Here is a 26,500-nt window from a genome sequence, read left to right as displayed (position 1 = left end):
TTTGAAAGGTACGTGATTTGAAATTGATTATTATATTGTGGTATACTGACACACACTTTAAGACTACTTATTTTGAAGTTGAATTCATGGTGGCTTTATATAGACACGTTGTAAAAGTTCGTGATTTGGAACTCGATATATTGGGGTATATAGGGACTCTTTAAAACCACTCAATATTGGTTGTTTATGTTACGTACTCTCGTAAATGTTGTCGATTAAAGTGAGACGTATTTTTCATTACCTAGTTAAAGCTACCAAGTTGCAGTGTTTCGTTTGTAGGTCAGGGTGACTCTCTCTTCAGGATCCAAGTCGGAATTTGCCCGCTTTTGCTTAGCAAATAGATTCGCCTCATCCCCCCCCCTCTCTCTCCCCTCTCTCTCTCACTCTCTCTTCTCTCTCTCTCTCTCTCTCTTCTCTCTCTCTTTTTATGCCTAGTTTGTGTTTTTGTTGCTCACTCGATATTTTCTCTTGGATAAATTCTTTTGTTAACTGTTTACTGGATATTTCTTCTCTGATAAATTCTCTAGGAGTATCTAGTGTAAATATTTACCTAATTACACGGTATTTCCTCTCGGATAAATTCTGTACTTACCTAGATAAACTCTCTAGCTACATATTTACTTGATGTGTCTAGAGAATTTATCTGAGAGGAAATATCAGTTAACTAGAGAATTTATCTCAGTGGAAATATCAAGTAAATAGTTACCTATTTACAAGATGCTTTCTCTTAGATAAATTCTCTAGAAATGTCTAGTGGATAGTTACCTATTTACCTGTTGTTTAATCTCAGGTAAATTCTCTTGTTACCTGTTCATTTGGTATTTCTCCTTAGATAAATTCTCTAGAAATATCAAGTAAATCAATTATTTAGGTACGTCCTTACTTGATGTATGTTTCCTCTCAGATAGATTCCCTATTTAATTATTTACGAAGTAGATAGTTGCATCTTAAATACATTATTTAGGTACGTCCTTACTTGATGTATGTCTCCTCTCACATGGATTCCCTATTTACTTATTTACGAAGTAGATAGGTACATCGTAGATAATTTATTTAGCTGCTTGTTTACTTGATGTTCCCTCTCAGATGGATTCCCTATTTACCTATTTACGAGTGGGAATTAGGTTTACATCTTAAGGATAACATTGATTGAGTGGTACGTCCCTTTAACTTGAATGTATGTCTCCTCTCAGATAGATTCCCTATTTACCTATTTACGAAGTAGATAGTTACATCTTAGATACATTATTGAGGTACGTCTTTACTTGATGTATGTTCCCTCTCAGATAGATTCCCTATTTACCTATTTACGACGTCCAAAGAGGTCTTGAAAGCGGCGCACAACGAGTGTTTTGAGCGTCGTGATTCGGAGAGCGCCACGGAGCGAGTGGAGAAAGAACAAGGGTCTGTAAGTACCAGTTGGCACAGGGCCACCCAAAGGGGGACTGGTCCCCTACTGGCGGTGGTTGGTGGTGCCGGAGCCGAGGGCGCCTTCGTCTCCCTCTGCTGCTGCGTGGCATCCCGCAGCAGTATTGGGCGCCTTCGAGGGTTGTGAAGTTCTCCTTCTTCTGTGTGCGTGGCGTCGTCCTCCTCCAATCGGGCGGCTAGGACAAGGAGGCTCGTGTGTTTGTGCTCGTGTGTGTGTGTGCGTGTAAGAAGTGCCTGCGTACATGCGTGCGTTCAAGCCTGCGGGCGTGCGCGTGTACGTGCACGCTGCTGCTGCGCTGCTGTTCCTGCTGCTGCTGCTGCTGGTTGCGTGATAGGGGCGTCGTTGATTAATCCAGAAGGGTCATCCGTGGCCTTCTGAGCAATAGATCCTCTGCTGCGTGTGTGTGTCCCGGTAAGTGTGGGTATTGCCATCGTTGCCCTTCGGGTATGCCAGCAGCGCTTATGGTGGCACCAGGTGGCACCTGCCCGAGTGTTGCCTCTTGTTTTCGGGTCTTGAAACAAAGTAACAGGGGGCCTTTGGGGGAGGGGGTTTTGGGGGACGGAAGAGAAAACGGTGACCTCGGCATTTCAAGGGCTGCTATACCACAGTGGCACTGTGCAAGAGGCGCCGTGGTGGACCCGAGTGCCAAACGGAAGGTGGATTGTGTCATGGGCGTCATGTGGAGGGGAAATGCCTCTGTTCAACCCCGCCACCCCCGTCTACAGATACCTATCCCCTCTTTCCTCCCTCCCCTACCCCTTAGAAACGGAGACGAACGTGTGTAAAGGGTGAAATGGATAGGTGGGACTGGGAGCTTTGCTTCTATACCTGTAAGTGTCTTTTTCTTCTTCTTCTTCTTCTTCTTCTGTTGCTTCGACTCTGCCAAGTGATCTCATCCACCGTTTGGGCTCCTACTCCTTCATGTGCCAAAGAATAAAAGAGGGGAACATGAAAGCCACGTAAAAACTTTCTTTTTTCTCCTCCTCCTCCTCCTCCTCCTCCCCGCAGTGCCAGACGAAATATTTATAAACTTATCAGTGACAGAAAAAAACGTTTTCGTTTGTTGCTTTGTTGCGGATGATGTATTTGTTGCTTCGTCGACAACGTTTGTCTACTTAAATTGCTCATAAATACTTTTTTGAAAGTTTGATTGTCCATAATTATTTTCCCAATTGATTGCTTATGGATATGTTTAAAGTTTAATTGTCTATAAGTATTTTCAGGTTTGATTGCCTGTACATATTTTCCAGATTTAATTTCCTATGAATGTTTACCAGATTTGATTGGCTATAAATATTTCTCAAGTTTGAATGCCTATAAATGTTTCCGAGTTTTTATTGCCCATAAATGTTTTCCAGATTTTATTGAGTATAGATATGGTTCAGATCGGATTGCCTATCAATATTTTCCAAATATGATTGCCTATAAATATTTTTCAGATTTGATTACCTATGAATAATTTTCAAATTTGAATGCCTATAAATATTTTCGAGTTTTTATTGCCTATAAATATTTTCCAGATTTTATTGCGTATAAATATTTTTTCAAACTTTATTGCCTTTTAAATATTCTTCAGATAGCATTGCCTATAAATATTTTCCAAATATGATTGCCTATAAATATTTGTCAGATTTGTTTGACTATCAAAAAAATTCCCTAAAAGGAAACGAATATTGCTGTGGTTACAAGAATCGACATATATTGTATATTGACATCATATTGCCTAATCTTATTCACCTGTCATTTTTTAATCCTTCTCTTTCCCGCAGGTGTTGTATGAGAGCTGCGGCCGGGCGACCTCCTCCTCCTCCTCCTCCTCCTCCTACTCCTTTTACTCCTCCTCATACTCCCGCTACTCCTTCTTCAGCTCCTCTCGTGCTTTCACCTCCTCCCTCTTCCCCTCGAGCGTCTTCGAATAAACGAACAGCGGAAAGTCCAAACTGATTTCGAGTGACGCAACGACCCGCCCCCAAATCATAATAAAAGAAATAAGAAGAAGAAGCTTATCGTACGACTCGCGCTCGTCTTCTCGGCTGTTGTTGTTGTTCCTCTTCTTCTGCTGCTGCTTCTTCTTCATCTTCTTCTTTTTTTTGACCTGCGGTCATCAGCCTCATCGATTCTTCATCAGCTTCGTCGCCGTCATCATCGACATCACCACCGCCAGATTCATCATCATTCATTCAAGTCAGTCATCACACAAAATATAAAAAAGGTATAAAAAAATAATATTCAGCAGGAAGCAGAAAGGCTCCTGCTGCTCCCTGCTCCCACTGCTACTGCTGCTGCTACTCCCATCTGGGAAGGATAAGAAAAAAAGGACTTTCTGACCACGACGGTGTTGCTTGCACAGCGAGAGGATATCTTCAGAATCCTTCAGGAAAGAAGTGAAGTGGTGTTCTTCTTTGTAGTGTCACGGAGTGCCTCCATCGATCGAGTCTTGATTGATTGACACGGGACGGTTTTTTTTTATCTGGCGTTGCAGCGAAGATCTGTCTCCTGCTCAGCGTCCTGTCCAAAAGAAGTCGGGGGTTCAGGCAGATGACAGAGGCGTGATTTTGACAGATAACTGCTTTGCTTTTGGAGAAAGGTAAAAGCGTATAAGTGTGCCGATAGCAGAATTTTTTTTTTTTTTCGTGAGTGGCGTTGCAAAATTAATGGTGAATAGAGAAGCTACATCATCTGAATGATGAAGAGATAAGACTGACTTAGAAAGGTGACTCGAAGAGAATTTTAACAGTATATTTATATATTTGTTTATCAAAGTGCGTTGAGTTTAGCCCCGAAAAAGTGGAAGTTTAAGTCAAAAGTGGAAGTTTGAATCGAGCGCGCAAGCAAGCGCATATAGTACCAAACGGGGCATCGTTATCTCTCCGTCATCACCATTGCTCCTTACAGTGCACTGTGAGTTTTGAGTCGCGGGAACATTTTTCATCCACGCAGTCTACGGTGAAGTAGACTCTCTTATATAAAAGTCGAAATATAAAGTGTTGATAAGAAAAGTGTTTCTCTTTAGTGTGAAAATCTTCCACCCATGAGTGTCGCGATGGAGAACAGCCCCAAGAGAGGCGACCGGAGCGTCCGGAAGGAGAGGAGTTTCGTGCAGGTAAGCTATTGGAAGCTCTCTCTCTCTCTTCTCTCTCTCTCTCTCTCTCTCTCTCTCTCTCTCTCTCCTTTTTGCTTGAATTGTTTATGTATCATGCATACATTTATTATATGCCATGTAAGCATATGTATATGAAACCATACCTTTATTGTTTTTGGGTTTTTAGTAACAAAATTTATATTGATCTCGACCGTACTCTTGTTTTGGATGGTAATTCATTTGTCGGTAATGTATGTTATCAGACAGATGTAGAAAGTTTTAGAAAGCCATTAGTAAACAATAGATAGAGTCAATTGTATGAAAGATAGGAGGGAGGTATATGGTGAGTTGGTAAAAGGTAGTAATTGTAACACGTGTAGGGTTTGCAACCTCATCCCTACATTGGATACAGAGAACTGAAATGAAGGGTGCGTGAATTAGATGAAAAATTCAAGGTGAATTATACGCTTGCAGGATTGCTTCTCGTCGAAAACATGTTGCACTGTCTGTAGCTTTTGATTGATTTTGCATTAGTTATTATGGTTTGCCTCCAGGGTTGCGGTTATAACGGGTGGCTGTCTTCAGAGCAGTTTTGCACGTTTTCTTGGCCTCAAGTTTTTTCTCACTACGTGATTCTAACAGTGCGGTTAATTTAACGGGGCTGGTTCCGTAGACATTTCTAAATTATAGTTTATATATTCTTGTTCAGTCCTTAATAAAATACAGCACTTCCATTGCTTATATGTGTTCCTGCATATTTTGTTTATGCAGTATCTGCAAGTTTAATATAGTGTGTCACAGGGAATGAATTCACTACTGACAGATGATGCCATTGCTTAGTTACATTTTCCTCACAGCGCGGCAGCACCATTTCTGCGTCGGGTTTAGAGACTTTTGTGTCCAAGTACACTTGAGAAAACGTTTAAGCAATACTTTGAAGGGTCGGGTTTGAGTCCTTTGTAATTGCTTGATTGGTGCTGAAGTGCTGAGTTTTCCTTTTGGTTTAGTTTTACCAGACCACTGAACTGATTAACAGCTCTCCTAGGGCTGGCCAGGAGGATTAGATATATATACGAGGCTAGGAACTAATTAGTCACCTAGCAACGGGACCTACAGCTTATTGTGGGATTCGAACCACATTATATCGAGAAATTAATTTCTGTCACCAGAAATAAATTCCTCTGATACCGCGTTGGCCGAGCCGAGAATAGAACTTCGGACCACCGGATTGGTAGCCGAGCGCGAAAACCTGTCGTCCAACGAGGTACTAAGTGTACTCTCGTGATATAAACAGCAAAAACCGCTACTGTTTAGCAATAGTTTTCGGTCTCTTTTGATTGCCTGATTGTTGCAAAAATGCTGAGTTTGCTAAAGTACTCAGATGCGCCTCCCATGTCGCTAAGTCGCTAGTCGGAGTTTGCTTGCCTGGTGATCCCAGAGTTAGCTGCGTAGCAACAAATACTTGAATTCCTTTGTGGGTTGCAGCGTTAAAGATTCGGTTGGGAAATAGTCGGGGTAGTATGATGAAGGTTAGAGACCAAATTGAATGCAATTCTGGACTGATACACAATTTTTTTTTTTAATGAAAAAAGATGTTAGTTATTGATGTGTCTATCGGAAAACGTAATTCAGTAGCATAATTTTGGTAAGCTCAGCAACATTTCTTTGCTTTTTTGTACATTGCACTAATTCATTCCGAGGATAAGTAAAAATCTGTGCTGTTTTTAACTGGCAGCCGTTTTGATGGAAATTCAAGATGGCTGACAGACCACCATTTTGTTAATAATACAGCAAGGTTGAATGTCCATTTCAGGGCAATCAGAGATGACTAACTTGCGGCCATGATTGTGGTTAGAAATTGGGATCTCATGGTGGATGCAAATTGTTGTTTTAGTTGTTGCTGCTGGAATGTAGATGGCCGGTTGTTCGCCAAAAGCGTTGTGTAACAGACCCTTGAATGTTTCCATTTATTATGCGTTGTAGCTTTCCCTTCTCTCAACTTGTTCCTCCCAAAATCAACTGGGAAAATTAACCACTTGACATTTTTCTTGAATGTTGGTAGGCAACAGTTGATTGATTTGATGATTTTCTTGTATTACTGAAAAATTATTCACTGAAATATGGTGCATTTGAAAATGTGGTTCTGGATAATAAGCCTTTTATAGCTGCCGTCTCCCTAATTGAACTAAAAGCTCAAAATGTGTAAACGGTGAATAATTTGACCCATTTCTTGCTTTCTTCGTAATCTTGTTGTTTTATTACATGATCAAATTTATTTTAGTGTTGCCTTCAACTTAGTTATCTATGTTTTTTATATATAGAGTCGTAACTTTGATGTCAGAAGCTACGTATATACTACATGAAGGCGGGTTCAGTTATATAGTCAGTGGAGTTTTATTTCGTTGTGTTTTTCTGTAGGCTCTGTTTTGCCTTGGCTTCGTGAAGCAGAATTAGAAGGCTCTTCCTTTTTTCTGTGGAGGCCTAGATTTTCCCTGAGTTTTTTTCCCTTGGTTTGTTTCCATGAGCCCTGGACTACAGGTCATTGAGATGCCAATCCCATCGGCCTCATCTCAGAAGGAAAAAAACAATGGCCCACTGCATAGAGAAAGAAATATATTTTCGTTTAAAGGAAATATATCTTAGTTTAAAGGAAATGTATTTTAGTGTAAAGGAATATATTTTAGTTTAAATAGTATGTATCTGAGTTTAAAGGAAATTTATTTTAGTTTAAAGGAAATGTATTTTAGTTTAAGGGAGCGTATTTTAGTGTGAAGTGAATATAATTTAGTTTAAAGGAAAATATAGTTTAGTTTAGAGTGAATATATTATAGTTGAAACATAACTGAGTTTAGAGAAATTATATGTAAGTTTAAAGGAAATATATTTGATTTTAAAGGAAATACAATTTAGTTTAAAGGAAACATGCTTTAGTTTAAAGGAATTATATTTTAGTTGAAAGGAAGCATATTTTAGTTTAAAGGAAATATATTCCAGTTTAAATGAGTTATATTTTAGTTTAAAGGAATTGTGTTTTGGTGCGAGGGTAATATATCTGATCTTGAATGCATGACTATTTCTTACGTGTCAAATTCATCACCTACTCACAGACAGTTCTGTTGGGTTTGACACTTTCTGAACTGGGCTGAACTTCCTCTCAAGCCAGATTTCTCGTTCCATTAATAAATTGCACTTGGCACTGCCGGTGCCATTTACTGACGTCTGTGCCAACTCTTGCGATGCCGTTCAAGCACACTTTGATACCTTGATGAGGCTAGACTTTCTCGCTCGTGTATGCCTCTTTGTCAAGTTGCTCTCTCTCTTTCTGAAGTTGTATAATATAAGCATGCATACGAGAGATGCTATACTTTCTCGTGTAAGCCTCTCTATGTTCATGAAGTTTGCTTCCCCCCTGTCCCCCCCCCCTCTCTCTCTCTCTCTCTCTCTCTCTCTCTCTCTTCTCCTCTCTCTCTCTCTCTCTCTCTCTCTCTCTCTGAAGTTGTATAATATAAGCGTACATACGAGAGATGCTATACTCTCTCTCTCTCTCTCTCTCTCTCTCTGTAGTACATGCATACGCAAGAAAGATTTTTTGTGCTAAGGTAAACAATAGGAATTAGACTATCAATGTTTACAAGGACCTTTATACATATTCATATGAATGGTTTCAGTTTCTTTAGAGTGTTACATTTTTTAATCCAAATATCACATTGTAGGTGCGTTTTAAGATTTTAATTTGCTTATAAATTTATAGTATGTTATGGCAATTTAGAATTTGGGAATTATTGATATCTGTACCAATAATACTTGAAAAAAATGTTTGTAAAAGGTTGGTTTGCTAAAGCTATGTATGTGTCTTTGTGTGTGCGTGTGTGTGTGGGCTTCTTGATATATATTTTTTTATATTGAAGCGCTTATTAATTGTCATGTTTGCCTGGTTTTGTTTTTATAGAAGCTGCTCATGATTACGGCTATTCGTTTTGTTAAAAGTTTTCCAAACGCAAGCTAATCGTTTATACTTGTTGAGTTTATTGTTCTCGATTTGAAATCATCAACACTTGTTATAATCATTTGTGAATCTCTAAAGCTTTGGTACGTATACCCTGAGATGCCCAGAACGAAGTGCGAGAATATAAAATTATTATTAAAGCTGGGAAGAAGAAGAAGATTATTATTTTCTATCACAGTCCTCCAATTCGACTGTGTGGTATTTATTGTGTTGGGTTCCGGGTTGCATCCTGCCTCCTTGGGAGTCCATCATTTTTCTTATTATGTGCGCCGTTTCTTAGATCACACTCTTCTGCATGAGCCCTGGAGCTACTTCAGCTTCTAGTTTTTCCAGATTACTTTTCAGGGGTCTTGGGATCGTGCCTATTGTTTTTATGATTATGGGTACAATTTCCACTGGCATATCCCATATCCTTCTTATTTCTATTTTCAGGTCTTGATACTTATCCATTTTCCCATTATTAGTATTAATTATTATTATTATTTTTTTATTTTTTTTATTTTTGCTCTATCACAGTCCTCCAATTCGACTGGGTGGTATTTACAGTATGAGGGGTTCCGGGTTGCATCCTGCCTCCTTAGGAGTCCATCACTTTTCTTACTATGTGCGCCGTTTCTAGGATCACACTCTTCTGCATGAGTCCTGGAGCTTATTATTATTATTATTGTTATTATTATTATTATTATTATTATTATTATTATTATTATTATTATTCGGCGATGAGCCCTATTCATAAGAAACAAGCCCACCACAGGGGCCAGTGACTTGAAATTCAAGCTTCCAAAGAATATTATGGTCTTCATTAGGAAGAAGTTAGAGGAGGTGAAGGGAGAATAGTATAAGGGCAGTAATGCATTGCATCTTGCTTGAACTTCCGAAGTTCTGGTAGACTGTTCCACAGTTAGAGAAGACTGTTTTTTTTCCATCTGTCCATCCGCCTGTGGTGTTTTTGTATGGTAACACTGCGTCCTGGGCTTTAGATAGTTACGCTATGTGTAAGTTTTAGGTAAATAAAAGGAAATCTGGGTGTACATTGCAACTGAAAAGTGTTTTAATAATTTACTGTATGCGAATTACACCGTTAATATTCGAAATAGGATATCATTATAATCGTTGAATGTAAACTGAATGTAACTATCTAAAGCCCGGGACGCAGTGTTACCATACAAAAACACCACAGGCGGATGGACAGATGAAAAAAAATAGAGTATAGTGGTGGCAGGTAATCATTTTCATTTTGTCTCTTAATAAAAAAAAAATTCACATAGATATGCTCCCGAGGGTGGTAGCCATTAATCAGGAGATGAGGAAGGAATGCCCAATCTATACCCGATCTCCTTGATAGGCAAAATCTTGATGGGCAAAATCAGAAGATAAGAAAGGAATGCCCAATCTATGCCCAATCTCCCTGATATGCAAATTCGCTTTAGGTTTGAACGTTGTCCACCAGTGAGGTACATGTGTTCTTTTTTTTTTTTTTTTTTTTTTTTTTTTTCAATTAACGGAGCGACTGACACCTACACATAGAACGTGTTCCAAAAACATCTCTTCCTCTTTGTTGACCGCAGAGGCGGCAGCTTTGGTGGACTGTATCTGTAACTTACAGTTTGTTAAGGTTTACCGTGGATACTGTGAATAGGCCTAATTCTCGTTGGTGCCATTGACCTCCCTCCAAGGTTTGTTTGTTCCGTTGCTTGATTATGACTTTTGGTTAGCTGGTGTACCCCAAATATTTTGTTTAATAATACTTAGCGTGTAAGTATTGAAATGAGTTTTACAATGCTGAAAAGAAGCTTGTATTACAATGCTGGAAGTTTTTATATATATTTCAGGCCAATTTCATTCAGAGTTAAAGAATTTACGGAAACTACTGACGGTATAAAGTACGTTTGATTTAAAAGAATAGAATTTATTTTTATTGTGTTATCGAGAGAGGTTGCAAGATAGGTTTGTATCCTTTTTAAAAAGTCTTTTAAGTGGCTGGTTTTCATTTTACTGGTATTGGGTGCATTTTGCTTGGTATATTTTTTTCATTGCTTCAATTTTTTTTTGAGTGTTTTTGCAATATTGTTTACTTTGTGATTTGCTTTTTTGAATATCTGGTTTCTCTTTGCTGAAAATTCTCTCTCTCTCTCTCTCTCTCTGGAAAACCATGCTGTTTATTAATTTCTTATCGAATTTCGGTTATTAAAGCCTCTCTCTCTCTCTCTCTCTCTCTCTCTCTCTCTCTCTCTCTCTCTCTCTCTCTCTCTCAGGAGAACCATGCTCTTTATTAATTTCTTATCGAATTTCGGTTATTAAAGCATCTCTCTCTCTCTCTCTCTCTCTCTCTCTCTCTCTCTCTCTCTCTCTCTCTCTCTCTCTCTCTTTGGAAACGGAAGAGATTGTGTTGTGCAAGATTTGGTTTGATGAACCTGCGCAGTTTGTTTTGAGAAAAGGTTCTCAGTTGATGTTAATACTTATGCTAAAATCTGTGAATTCTACTGCACACTGAATTTATTTTGGTCTAATGATCCATGTCAATTTTAACGGCCCTTCAAAAGTGGCATTTTTAGCATAAGTGAATTAACATGACCGTTGTGGCTTTATATTATTGTTATCACGCTTTTAATGTTGATTCTTACTGAATTTATTTTGATACTTATGCTAAAATCTGTGGATCGTATGGAATCTGAATTTATTTTCAATACTTATGCTAAAGTTTTTGAATTCATCGGAACAGTACCTTAAGTTTTGTTAAATTGAATTTATTTTCAGTACATATGCTAAAGTGTTTGAATTCATCGGAACACTACCTTAAGTTTGGTTAAATTGTTCTTGTTAATTTTAACGGGTATTCAACAATGGCATTTTAGCATAAGTGAATGAACTCATGATCATTGATTTACTTTTATTTATTTTTAACTTTTTTTTTTCTTTCGCTGTTCCCTGTCTGTCGTGTGACCTGCTTCCAACCACACCTCCCGCACTCCTCCCTGTTGTTGCCTGGACTCTGACTGACCCCGTTTGACCTGCTTTTGACCTGCTGCTGCTGCTGCTGCCACAACCACAACCGCCCTCGGAGAAGGCCGGACGGGGCAACCGCGACCTCCACCAGCCACCACCCTTCTGGAGGAGTCCCTCTGCGGACGGATTCCTTGTCACTGCGGTAATGTCCTTTTTTTTTTTTTTCATGGTCATTTAATCGTTAGTGTTTCCATGTTTTGCTTTGTTTTTTAGGTTTAGGTTTTTTCATATTTTTCCCGTTGTATATTTTACGTTTTAATTTTTTGTTGCTTTATTTATTTATTCATTTGTGTGTGTGTGTGTGTGTTTTTCAGGAGTTAGACTTCCTGTCAGTGCAGTAATATCCTATTTTGATATTCAAGACTAATTGAGAAATTGGTATTATTCCCATGTTTTTGTTTGAATTAGGTTTTTTATCACATTTTTCTATGCTTTATTTAATTTTTTGTATCCGTAGTAATATCCTCGTTTTTTCTTTATTAGCTGTTGATGTTTCCATGTTTTTTTAGGTTTTTTTCGTAATTTACCCATGTTTCATTTCGGTTATTTTTGTTACTTTAATTTTTTTTGTTTGATGTCAGCAGTTAGACCTGTTTATTTTTTTTCAGTGATGTAGTGTTTTGTGAATCTGTTAATTTTATTAATTTAATTGACCATTATTTTGTCGTGGAATTCATGAATGTTTCCTCATTCGCTATTTTTTATGAATAATATTTACCTGTCTTGCAACTTCTGCTTTGAGCACATTTATTTGCATTTCTTGTTTACGTCAATATTTTCGTGATTTTGGTTTTCAAGAGGTTGTGATTGCAGTTCGTGTCCTTCCCGCCAAGTTATTTAACCTTTGTGCATTTTATTTTCGTGCATTATTTAGTTATTTCTTTTTATTTATTTATTTTATTTATTTATTTATTCATTCATTTTTAGCTGAATTTACTGACTCGGCCAAACGATAGCGAAAGAAAAACTGGTTCCAAAAGCATTGCGATGGACTACTGCATATAACTTAGCTCTCTCTCTCTCTCTCTCTCTCTCTCTCTCTCTCTCTCTCTCTCTCTCTCTCTTCTCAGTAAGCAGTAACTTTACCTTCTTGGCATTATTCCCTTTTACGTTTCTAGTCACCTTTTAGTATAGATAGATATTGTCTTATTTTAAAATTTTGGTGTATCTTTAGCTCAGGCGCTCGACTTGCCGTTGATGGGCCATCTCGTGTATCAAGTATTTGATTTAGGATTTTGGGGAATATTGCGACTTGGTCTTTTGGGGGAAAAGTCGATATCCCTTTCAGAGCTGAATGTCCTCATAGGTCCTAGGCCTGGACACTGCCCTAAATTCTCTATTTCAATTCCAATACGATTTCTTGGACAGAATTTCATTTCTGTATTTTGTACTCATACATGAGAGTGAATGAGTTACAATGACAGTCTCAAGGGTCTTGTTGTGCACTCTCTAACACCCATAAGCAACTAAGCCCTCCTAGCTCGGGTTGACAGACGAACAGAGGGTATTTTAACGAGATTAAGGATTGGGCACACTCTTATTTAACCCATCAGTTTATTTTAGAAGGAAGCAGCCCACCAGTGTGTGCTTACTGTGACGAGATACTAACAGTGGGGCGCATTCAGACGGTTTGCCCCAGATATTTTAACCCAAGGGAAAGATATTTCCAGGGTAAATCCCTCTCGAATGTCTTGGGAGATGAAGCAGATATTTTCTGCACTCATACCCCCTTTTTAAAGTGTATACACATTTTTAATAACATTTAGTTAATTCTTTATATATATATTATGGAGATTTTTAAAGACTAAACTATTTTTAATATATATTACGCCATTCATTAAACTTCTTATTTTAATTTTATTTATTGGTCACATCTAATTTTATTAATCATTTCTTTCACTAAGTCATTCATTCATTTACCATAATTCAATTTATTTAACCTTCAGTACGGCGTTGAATGGCCTTCTTGGCCCCAGTGCCTGGGCTTTGGCCCTAAACATCATACATCTATCCATCCTCTTAGCTCGGAAATTGATAGTACTGCTGGACGCTTGAATTACGGTTGGAATAGAAATTTAAGGATTGTAGCTTGGGATTCCTCCCAGTATCTGTTTAACGATTTGTATGCTGTAAAGTATTGGTTAGACAACCAAAACATTCAACTGCATATTCGGCAGTTTGATGCCGCACGACTTTTGAGATCGGAAATGAACCAGTAGAAAATATGATGGGAAAATGGGTGGCACAGTAAATATTTTAATCTTATAAGAGGGAAGTTTCGTTCAAAGTGGTTTAGAGAACGCTGAATCCAACCTTCCTTCAAATGGGTTTAGAGAATGCTGAATTAACCTTCGTTCAAAGTGGTTGAGAGAATGCTGAATCCAACCTTCGTTCAAATGGGTTTAGAGAATGCTGAATCCAACCTTCGTTCAAAGTGGTTTAGAGAATGCTGAATCCAACCTTCGTTCAAAGTGGTTTAGAGAATGCTGAATCCAGCCTTCCCAAATACTTGAGAGCTAAAGAAATAATGTTGATTCAGGCTTCATGGCTGACTGAGTTTCGTAATTTTCTATCAGACATGAGATGCATCTGAAGATTGTTGCACAAAACCAAACTTAGTAAAGACCATTTAAACTTGGTATTTCAAGAATCTAAATATTAGTAAAGAAGAGACTTATTGGCGAAGGTCTTCTTAAACTTATTATTCCACGAATCAAAATATTAGTAATGAAAGTATTATTGGTGGACATCTTTTGAAACTTAGCATTCCTAGAATCGAAATATTAGTAATGAAAATACTTATTGGTGGATGTCCATTTAAACTTATCATCCATGAATCTGAATATTAGTAATACAAATGCATATTGGTGAGTGTCCATTTAAACTTAGCATACCACGAATCAAAATATTAGTAATGAAAATATTATTGGTGGTCTTCTTAAACTTATTGTTCCTCGAATCAAAATATTAGCAATGCAAATACTTATTGGTGAAGGTCTGTTTAAGCCTAACATTCCGCGAGTCTAAATATTATTAATCGAGAGACGTATTGCACAATGGGGAACCCACCACGTGACTGCAAATACCCTTGCCAGGGATTGTGGGTAATCTAGGGCTGTACCCCACTGGCGATCTCTTTCAGCGTCTCTTGATGTCTTGGCACCGCTAATGGCACTAGGAGATGCCACAGTGCCCGAATAGTTTTTTGTTGGAATTTTTTTTTCTTAGAGTTTTCGTCTTATTTGCAAGATTGTGTTAATGGAGAGTTACAAGTTTTGTTTAGGCTTGTCTATAGAATTTATTTAACACTGACAGATGTGTTTGTTTTTTAATAACAAAAGGTAAGAGATTGAATTGGGAAATTTATCAATAGGTTATTTTATGTTTTAGGAAAAGGGGGAAAAAATTGAACTGTTGTCGTGTCACAAGATATAGCATTACCAACAAAAGAACTTTTTTTTAAATAAATGATTGTCTATAGGATTTATTTATCACTAAATGGGATGTTTGATAAAAAAAATGAGATGAATAAAATGGGAAATTTATTAAGAGATTATTTTTTTGTTTTAAGAAAAGGAAAAACACTTTAAACTGTTGTATAGTAGAGGTGTCACGAGATGTAGCATTAACAACACGAGATGTCATTTTTTAAAATGAAGCAAATGAAAATAATGGGAAACTCGGAAACTCATTAAGAGATTATTTTTTGTTTAAAAGGCGGAAAAATATTTTAAAACTGTTGTCAAAGTGTCAAAAGATGGATCATTACCAACATGGTCAATATACTTCCTTTGCGCTGACCTTCCTTATCTACTTTCTTTCTTTCTTCCGTCCTGTCTTCCTCTCTTTATCTCTTTCTCTATCTTTCCTCCTTCCTTTCTTTATCTCTTTCAATGAACTTTCAACAGACTACAAACCCAAAAAGGTCTCCTAATGAATATCAACTCAAATATCCACTTGCGAAGAGACAGGGAAATGATAGAAAATCGTGATAAATGAATAAATAAAGGAAGAGAAAATATCTTTGTTCATCTCCTCCTTAGACAGAAAAACTCAAAACCTGGATGTAAAAGTGGGTGAGAATCTGAAACCCCGCCCTCTAAATAATGTCCGCTTATAGGTGTCAGATGCTCGTGCAATTTGCTTGTGGGAGAGATCCCCCCTTCCAACAAACAAAGAATACAGGATGCATCTCGAATCGTTTGTGTGTTTGTGTGTCTGTTTCCAACAAACACAACAAACGGTTCGAAATGCATCCTCCCGTCTTGCGATCCCTTCTGGGCTGGATCTACGAATGGGGTATAATTAGTGAGTCAGTGCGCAGGCGCGTTGACGCCCATGGTGTGATTTATCAGCGTGAGTCAACGCGGAGTGAATATTGTGCTTACGATCTGATTAGTGGTTAGGTGTTCTCTCATTCTATTATGTGTGTGTGTATGTATATTTATACACACACACATATATATGTATATATGTATGTAATAGACATATATATAATATATATTATTATATTTATATTATATTATATTATATATATATATATATATATATATATATATATATATATATATACACACACACACACACACACACATTTCTGACTCACGTCCGGATCGAACCCCGGTCTTCCAATTGGAAGGTCAAGAGTATTACCGTTAAAGACCTGGATTCGATCCCGATGTGAGTCAAAAAATATATTTCTGTTCCACTCGTGATTGTTGATATTAATATATATATATATATATATATATATATATATATATATATATATATATATATACACACATACATACATACATACATATGTGTATGTATGTCTGCGTATGCGATGCGATCCCTTTGAGGGAGTGTTTCGGTCTTTCTCCCCTTATGGCCGTTTCTAAGCTTAATGGCGCATAGCACATGGTGTTACCTACAAGACGCGTTACTTAATCCGGTCCGAGATAGGAAGGATCACGCCTCTCTCTCTCTCTCTCTCTCTCTCTCTCTCTCTCTCTCTCTCTCTCTCCTCTCTCTCTCTCTCTCTCTCGTGTCTTTTGTTTCTTTTGTGCATCGTTTTGTCGTTGTTTATGTAATGCCTTCTTTCGCATTTCATTTAGATCATTCTCTCTCTCTCTCTCTCGTTTTTTGTTTCTTTTGTGCATCGTTTTATTGTTGTTTATGTATGCCTTCTTCGCATTTCACTTAGATAATTCTCTCTCTCTCTCTCTCTCTGCCCTTTCGGTAATATGCACCAGATGTTTCGGTGAGGGAGAGAAAGATGCGATGTCAGTTGGAACGTATTGAAGAAATAGATAAGTAAGTAAATGATTGAGGTATATATATATATATATATATATATATATATATATATAGTATATATATATATATATGTATATATATATATATATATATATATATATATATATATATATATATATATATATGACCCCGACCTGGGTCGCGTGGGTTTCTTAAGTTACTGTGGGTCATGCAGAAATCAAACGCTCAGTGATTAATTTAACACCGGTCTTATATTCTAATAAATTTACACAAGGGCCCGAGTGAAATGAACTTAAAAAAAAAAAAAATATCTATAAGTACCGGCGGGATTGAGACCGAGCGAGGAACCGGGCAAAGGCGACGAGGGGAAAGTGCGTCTTTCCCTTCTCTTGACCGACGGCTAACTGCCTGACCCTCAAGGAGACGGCTTGGTTTCCTCTCTCCTCAATACCCCCCACCCCCAGAAACCCCCGATATATTGCTTCTAGGCCATGATTGGGTCTGGCACCTGTCCTTAGGTCTATTGGCCAATGAGTGCCCCTATAAGGGACGCCCATGCCCAACGGACTTTTTGGGGGATGTTGGGGGAGGTGACGCTTTCTTCATCTGAAGAGAGAATGAAACCGTTAACGACCTCATGGCGTCTTGTAAGATGTTCCGATATTTCTAGGGAAGTTGTTTATAAGCCCTCTAGAATGGCTTATCACTCCCTCCCCAAACTCCTTTGCGTCCTCGCAAAGCTATAGTCTCTGCTTGTCCCATCTCGAGTCTCTTTTCTCAAGGTACTGATTTATCTAAATTCAAATAATTAACTATCTTAAAGGGGGCCATTTGACGCTGTGTACAAACTAAAGGTTACAAGTAAATTTGAACACGTCTTACAACATCATAAGATCTTTTAAAAAAAAAAATTAACTAATAACAATCACTCTTGCCTGGAACAGATCAAAAAAAGGAAAACCAAAAAAAAAAGAAATCATTCAATAAGTTCAGGTTCATAATCAAAACAAAATGGTGAAAACAAAAAGACAGAAAATTTTACACATTCAGCCACTGCCCTTGGCAATCACGACACATGGCATCCATTTTTAATGACATTGTTCAACGTTAATCTATTAAATTTCTTCAAAATAACAAAAACATAATTTAAACATACACAGAACAAAAAATAATGCAATGGAATTTTACGAAAATAAAAAAAATCTTCCTGGAACATCAATGTGCATTTACTACTATCACATAAAAAAATAAAAAAATAACTAAGAACCATAGAAATAAATTTGGAAATCCAGGCACAAACAAACAAAAAATTTCATCATCTGTGAAAAATAAAAAAAACTTTACAAGCATTAGTGTAATTTATGAAAGATAAAATAGGATGGAATCGGTGTTGCGACAAATTTAACACATAAAAAAAAACAATAAATCAAAATAATAAAAAAAAACCGTACATAAGCAACACAAGCACAACAAAACAAAATTACACACAAGAATATGATCCACAGGTAATAACATTTATTATGAAAATAATTTGGGACAAGTTATATCAAACAACATAAATTCGTGACACATTACAATCTGATCGAGATATCAAGAAATAAGATTTAAAAAAAAAAATAACACTGGTATGATTCTGGATCCTAGGCAACGACGTGGGTTTGGCATTTACAGTCTCTGTTCACTGACCCCTTTCATTTACTTTGCAATAGCATTTACTTATGACATAGGCTCGGGAGCTCGGTCTTGTGCTCTCGGCCGGGCGCCCACTTGCGCCCTGGTGTTTTTCCACTGGCTCGACTCCCAGGTACCCGGCCAACCTTGGGTACGGGATACTGGTTGGTTGGTGTGGTACGCCAAACGCCTTGACGTATACTGTGTGCGACAGGTGTTTCTCGCTTTGTGCTTCTGGTACAATTAAGTGGAATAAGCCAGTATTTCGATTAAATTTCTTTCACATGATGTGATCCCAACAGGCATGGTTTTATCCACCATCCTATCCATGGGTGGGAGCGTGTATACGCACCCACGAACACAATAATACTTGTATTACCCTGGCGCCGCAGGGAGTGGTCTCACCACATTTAATGCTCACGATAGAATTTAACAAGTACCACTTCGAGTGCCCTAATAAGGGACTTTTCTATGCAGTATGCCTTGGCGTAAGGATTTACATAATAAAATGGATGGCTCTTTTCATAAAAAAAAATACTTAACAGGTTGCTTTTCCATCGTATTAAACACACGATAGTTACTTACAAATCTAGTTATGTCTCAAAGCAAGCCATCCCCAAAAGAAATGTTCACGGGCTCTTCTAAAAGATCTTTCTATGCCTACATGTCCAGCTTAAGTGCTAACATGATCTATGTGTATATCTGTCTCTACCAAGGCTCGAGGAAGAACGACTTGGGCTCGGATATTAGCGGCCCTTTTCCTATTTACTTAACATGACGTCTTTCACAATGAAAACACGTTTTTTGATAAATGCACAAAATTCGGGAACTCGTTACTCTCACCATCCACACAAGCCTTAATCTGACTAATCCAAGCCTCGGGAGACCCCTGACTTTCAACGCAATTCTCGCACACTCCAACCACAAAAATCAACCACACTTTCATTCTCCGGGCATTTATTCTGGAATCCCCCCGGACGGAGGACGTTCCACCTGCATTTAACCATCTACCGCCTCGGGCACTCCCATTCACCGAGAGTGCTTGCGAGATTCCCGTTTTCTGCGCGTCGCGCTTACGTTTGATTGACTGTCATTGTTCGGTACCGTCGCGACGTTGCCGGCACTATGCCTGCAGTGCCTGTGCCACCAACGTCACGAGGTTTCTTTTGTCGCTCCTCCCCGCGCCCTGTAGCACGAGTTGTTACTCTTATGATTTTCCTGGGAGAGAGCATCCGAACCATCCTATTACCTTACCTGGGACATATTCAATCTTTATGATGTCAAACTCTAAATTCGCTCGATCTACGAGTTTGGCGATTTGTAATCTCGCTCTTCTTCAGCTGGTACATTAATGGTTGATGATCTGTGAAAATCTATTTTATGTCCCGCCCACAAAAAAATAATGGTGTCTCTCCCGCAACCATAAGACGCCAAAGCCTCTCGATCGAAGGTACTATAATTATTCTCTGCCCCTTTTAATCCTCGTGATGCAAAACAAACTGGTCTTTCATTACCTTCATCGTCAATCTGGGAGATTACTCCTATCGCAATATCACTTGCGAATGTGGTCACTAAAAAAGGACGATCGAACCTCGGTTACGCCAAGAGTTTGTCGCTCCTTAGGGCATCTTTTTAATTTCTGAAAAAGCTTCTTCCTCTTTCTCCACCCCATTGGAAATCAGGTTGCTTCCTTAATGCATCTAACGGTCTCTTCGCTATCCGTCCAAAGTTCCTAATGAACTTCCGATAGTAACCCGCGAGTCCGTAGAAGCTGGCTACATCTTTCGCATGTTTTTGGTCGTGGAAATTCTTTTAATTGCTACAACTTTATTGGCAACAAGGCTTAAAGGCCTTCAGAAGTTACTAGGTGCCCCAAAAATTTCTTACTTCGGCCCGGAAAAACTTTCATTTGTCTAAATTTTATTTTCATCCCATGACGTCTTAATGCTTCCAAAACTTGTATCAGGTTACCTTTATGCTCCTCTACAGTAGCACCAACTACAATGATATCTAAATATACAAAACTCACAATGCTAATATAGAGGCTAAAACGCGTATCATTACTCGTGAAAATGAGCTGTAAGATATTCAACCTGAAGGGAAGGAAATTATATTCATATAGCCGATTGCTATAAAGGCCGTTTTCTCTTTACTTTCATCATCAGGGCAAGCCTTGAGATCCAATGTGGCGAAAAACTTACTCTCCTTTACTTTAATTTAAGTAAAAGCACTCCGATCGAGGGCAATGGATAGGCATTATCCTTGGTAATGGCATTAGCTTCTGTATTATTACTTAACTAAAATTATCGTTATTTTATTTCATTTTATTTATTTTTTTATTTGTTTACTCATTTATTCATTTATTTTCCATTTTTTTTTATTTTTTTTTTATTATTTTTTGTTTTCTCTCTCTTTACCTAAGCCCGGGGCATTGACCAGTGATCTTAAATGGACTCGTATCATTAGTACTTGAAAAGAATAACAATCTGGTTAAACTACGAGAATCTCAGAGGTCAACACCCAGGTAACTACTACTAAATTTAACATTACACTATTGGTGGTGTTCTCAGACAACCACTGGCTATTGAGGAGAAGGCTCTAGGGGGGGGGTTTGGGGGGCGGGTGGTCTCCTACCCTCAAGGTGGAGGACTTGAAAACCAACAATTAAAAAATGAACAAAATAAAAATAAAAAAAACATCAACAATCCAACAACATTAATGGCAAGCAATATCAGTGAATTGGTTACTACTCATTGACTCTAATAAGAACAATTCGTAATTAAATTACTCAAACTGCAATCACAGATAAATCACAAAAGGGTTCAGTTTACCACAAATCTGATTAAAAAAAAAGAAATCGACATATCACTAGTTGATTGTTTACGTTATTCCTGATAAAACAAAATTTCTCAGACAAATACTTGAATAACTTAAAAATTCGAATCAAAAGGACTATTCTAATAACACCAGAACAGACAATAAACTAATCACAAAGCCTTTTGATAATATAATATTTACAAAAAAAACTTTAAACTACTGTGAATAAAACAAAACCAAAGAAACTTGTTTCATTGCGGGTTGCCCACATTTTCATACCCATACTGTTTAAATTCTTCACAAAGACCCTCACTGACAATTATTCACGCTGGTCAGTAATTACTCTCCTCGTGTCCCTTTGTGCCAAGGAAGGATCCCAGCTGACCCTCCTTCCTCTCTCCACGTCGCCGTCCCCTTCCTCTTGAGGGGAGGGGAGGAGTGTCTTGCTACACTCCCTTGCTGTCGTCAGCCGCCTTCCGACGGCTGTCAGCTTTTCTTACTTCTAACAGCTTGGTCTATACCAGACGAAGCTTACAGCTCACACTCCCCCATTTCATCCTGAAGGTGAATACCGTCTCCTCAACGGCTAGAGGGGCTAGGGGAAGGAGGAAAGTGCCCATCTCCTTCCGACCCATTCCCGCTCTTGAGGGGGGAGTACTGTCCTGTAGGGGGAGTCCCCTACTCCGACAGTCTCACTCTGCTACTCTTCGGGGGGGGAACTGGTATCCCTCCCGCTGAACCACAGGGTTTCTCCTGTTCTCTTGGGCGCACACAGCTGACTCCAGGCACTTCTTTCCCTTTGGCGGGAAAGACTTTTGGCGGGCGCTCATTGCTGTCCGCCATCTTTGCTCCGTTCTTTGTCATCGCCGATGGTCTGCGAAGGCACTGCTGATCACTGTGCTGATGATCGCCTCTTTCCGCTTGCTATCGTAACCAGCGTCTGGCTGGTTTTGATTTGGGGAGTGCAAATTCTTCTCTCCAGTAATACGACACTCGTCCTTTCTGTCTTTCCCTCGCTTATACACTGCATACAGTTTTTCTAATCTGTTGGCCGTTTTATGCACAGCACGTGTGTGTGTATTTGCCCGTTTTCACGATTTCTCGCGCTCGGTATTGCATATCGCACGCCGACTTTCTTCGCTATCTACCGCTCGTTACTTTGACATTTAGTTACGTGAAGGCAAGCTCGAATTTGCTTAACGTATCACTTCAACGTCGGCCCTTTTGTGTTGTTGTTTCATGTGACCGCTCCGTCGTGTATTTTCCGATCATAAAGACACTGAACAATTTTGTCACCGAATCCGCGCCTCGAAAGACCACAGATCGCTATATTTACTGTTAATTAGCGCTTCGCAGCGGACCCCACACACCTGACACCAAAATTATGACCCCGACCTGGGTCGCGTGGGTTTCTTAAGTTACTGTGGGTCATGCAGAAATCAAACGCTCAGTGATAATTTAAACACCGGTCTTATTATTATTCTAATAAATTTACACAAGGGCCCGAGTGAATGAACTTAATATCTATAGTACCGGCGGGATTGAGACCGAGCGAGGAACCGGCAAAGGGCGACGAGGGGAAAGTGCGTCTTTCCCTTCTCTTGACCGACGGCTAACTGCCTGACCCTCAAGGAGACGGCTTGGTTTCCTCTCTCCTCAATACCCCCCGCCCCCAGAAAAACCCCCGATATATTGCTTCTAGGCCATGATTGGCGGGTCTGGCACCTGTCCTTAGGTCTATTGGTTGGGCCAATGAGTGCCCCTATAAGGGACGCCCATGCCCAACGGACTTTTTCTTTTTGGGGGATGTTGGGGCGGGGGAGGTGACGCTTTCTTCATCTGAGAGAGAATGACCGTTAACGACCTCATGGCGTCTTGTAAGATGTTCCGATATTCTAGGGAAGTTGTTTATAAGGCCTCTAGAATGGCTATATATATATATATATATATATAAGTCATATCACATTTCCGTGATTCATATACATATATCGAGCTACATCTTTAATATCTAATTCGCTCTACCTCGGAATTAATATATTTTCATATATGCTTAAGGCAAGTCTATTATCGAGAAAAAATTCCCCTTCGGTTTAAGCATATATGAAAATATATTAATTCCGAGGTAGAGCGAATTAGATATTAAAGGACATTGTAGCTCGATATATAATTATATATATATTATATATATATATATATATATATATATATATATATATCTATTTCACATTTCCGTGATTCATATACATATATCGAGCTACAATGTCCTTTAATATCTAATTCGCTCTACCTCGGAATTAATATATTTTCATATATGCTTAACCGAAGGGGAATTTTTTCTTCCGATAATAGACTTGCCTGGACCAGGGCGCGAACCCGTGGATCCTTTCAAACCCAGGAACGTCAGTGAAGCTTTACCTATATATATATGTATGTATATATATATATATATATATATATATAATATATACACATACATATATATATATATATATATATATATATATATATATATATATACTATACATATATATATATATATATATAATATCTATATAGTCTTAATCACATCACCGTGATTCATATATACATGCATTAAGTAGAACAAATGTCCTTTAATATCTAATTCGCTCTCCCTCGGTAATATATTTTCACATATGTTAAACCGTAGGGGACTTTTTCAGTTGATAAGAAATTTGTCGGCTCATGGGCGCGAACCACGGGGAAACCAAGAATTCAGGACGTACAGTGAAGCACTTTAAACCTCACGGGTATCTTGTAAATCGTGCATCACCTGGTCCCACTGATATAACCGAGGAATCCTAACCGTGTCGAAAGAGTTTTAATGAATGTTGGATGTGAAATCTCCCAGGGAGTCTTGTCAGCATTACAAAGAGAAGCTTATCTGAGGGGAATGAATGTGGCACTGAAAGGGTGGGGGGGGGGGGGGGGGGGGGGGGGGGGGGGGGGGGGTGGGGGGGGGGGGGGGGGGGGGGGGGGGGGGGGGGGGGGGGGGGGGGTGGGGGGGGGGGGGGGGGGGGGGTGGGGGGGGGAGGTGGCACTTACGGGAAGTAAATGTCTCGATGAGTATGTGGCACTCATGTATTGCGTCATTATCCAATAGGGGGAGGGAGAGTTTGGTTACTGCGCTGATTCTGGTCCAGGTGATATATATATATATGTGACGGTACTTACTTTCATCGCACAGATCTAAGGTAACGTGTGCCGACACTGGAGGCTATACTTTGGAGAATTAGGCTTATATAAATTCTTCTTGTCTTGCTCAATGTTCTTAATCTGGGATTCGTTAAAAGGGTTCAAATTTTGGATGAGAAATTAAATTGATATATCCATACAAATTACGTTTTATTCTTCGTTAGGGATTCTTACAAATGGTTTTTCCACCTTCTGAGTTACTGGGCTCTTGGACTGATAAAACTTAATTGGCACTTGTCGCAATTACGAGTCTATAGGCACGAGGGAATTTTACTGAGTATTGATTGTCACTTTCACTGTCTTTGATTGCTTCGCACACCACACCTTTGCACCTGTTCTTCTTCTGGGGATTCTTCTGTCTTTCTCTGTTTCACGGCCATGCCACTGCAGTTCTCCCCTCAGGCTCCCCAGTTGTTCTCTCTCTTGGCTTCTTTTCTGTTCCCCCTTTTTTCTCTGCTCCCTTTTCCTGCCTTCTCTCTCTGTCTCGCCTTTTTGTTCAGTTGAAATCTCCCCACCTTAGCCCCGCCTTTGGATTTTTGGATTCTGAACTGGGTGTGGCATTTTCTGAAAGACCTTTTGTGTCTTAGTGGCTACTAACTTCATACGAGACCGCCTTCCTGTCAGGTCTTCTACAGTAATTCGTAGGCTTTGAATTTGTATACGCCTCCCCCTTCTTCATGTCCTGGCTTCTTAGGGGCGTAATCCCTTGGTAACCTCATAGGTCATTCGTTGATACCCCTTTTGGGCTGTCTATGACCAACACTCATGGCTTTTGATTCGTCGATACTAGATGGCCTATATTTGGGAGGGTTGGAGCACTTAAGAGTTCGGCCACTCCCTCCTTGTTTGAACAACGGGTCATAGAATTCCTTTTTAACGTATGCCAGACGGCTCTCTCTGACCTGTTCACGAAAGGAACGCCGATTAGTCCATAGGCGCTAATGAGAGTAGTTTCCAATTTTTCTCGAAGATGCCTGGGCGATATCCCTCATCGACCATAATCTCTTGTTGGTCACTAATCGCTGGTACGGACAGAGGCTTTTTGGGGGAGATGAAAACCAGATGTCTGATGGCTAAAAAGCCTAATGTTTTGAGTAACCAAATCCTTTCGCTAAGAAAAACATCATTATCTTATTTTCCCTTTTCTCTTTTCTCCTTATTATCCGTTTCGTGCCCTTTTTTCTTAAGTATTATTAAGTTAGTGTCCTTTGGAATAACGACACTGTGCCACACTATTACATATATATATATATATATATATATATATATATATATATATATATATATATATATGTATGATATGTATATAAAATATATATATGTATATATATATATATATATATATATATATATATATATATATATATATATTCATATTGTATAATATTTAAAGTCATGATGAATGGTTAAAGTAAACTGAGATAAATAGAGAAAATTGATAGAGGAAAAAACGTAATGAGAAGTCTTGAATTCAGGAACTGGAGACGGAAGTATTGAACAGAAAAGGAATATTTTACGAAAGAGTGTATAAAGAAAATGTAATAAAAGGAGCGATAAGATGTAAGGAAATTAAATAGAGGTAACATTGTGATATGAATACCAATATAAAATATTTTAGGGGAAAGACGTAATGCAAACTTAATCAATTTTAAAAAGATATAACGATGAAACATTGTTGGATTAATGCAGGAAGAAGAAGAAGAAGAAGAAGAAGAAGAAGAAGAAGAAGAAGAAGAGGAGAGAGAGAGAGAGAGAGAGAGAGAGAGAGAGAGAGAGAGAGAGAGAGAGATTTACAAGTGGCTCTGAATATAAAAAAACAAAGGTTGAGAAAACAAGTTACAGAATACCAGCATTATTGAAAAATTAAATTCTCTCTCTCTCTCTCTCTCTCTCTCTCTCTCTCTCTCTCTCTCTCTCTCTCTCTCTCTCTCTGTGGTCTCAAGCTAACCATATTTTTACTTACTTTAACAAGGTTGTCTTACCTCATAACGGTATCTTCACTGCTTGCTGATAT

At 38.7% G+C, this 26,500-nt stretch overlaps 1 protein-coding gene across 11 annotated transcripts in view; it reads left to right on the top strand.

Moving 5' to 3' along the window:
- The window catches only part of LOC135209998 (signal transducer and activator of transcription B-like), a 161,767-nt gene that overhangs the window by 11,360 nt on the left and 123,907 nt on the right, over positions 1 to 26,500 (top strand). For 8 of the 11 annotated variants that reach the window (XM_064242745.1, XM_064242739.1, XM_064242751.1 and 5 more), the window contains exons 2-3: positions 3,199 to 4,532; positions 11,585 to 11,665. In XM_064242745.1, the coding sequence (XP_064098815.1) occupies positions 4,461 to 4,532; positions 11,585 to 11,665 (153 nt within the window). In that variant the 5' untranslated portion in view covers positions 3,199 to 4,460. Of the gene's footprint in view, positions 1 to 1,551; positions 1,841 to 3,198; positions 4,533 to 11,584; positions 11,666 to 26,500 lie in introns of those variants that run through there. The other 3 variants (XM_064242752.1, XM_064242744.1, XM_064242740.1) reach the window with 2 other exon arrangements.

Source organism: Macrobrachium nipponense, chromosome 39 (genome assembly GCF_015104395.2).
Source record: "Macrobrachium nipponense isolate FS-2020 chromosome 39, ASM1510439v2, whole genome shotgun sequence".
NCBI lineage: Eukaryota > Metazoa > Arthropoda > Malacostraca > Decapoda > Palaemonidae > Macrobrachium > Macrobrachium nipponense.
This window is presented reverse-complemented; position numbering and strand designations above follow the sequence as displayed.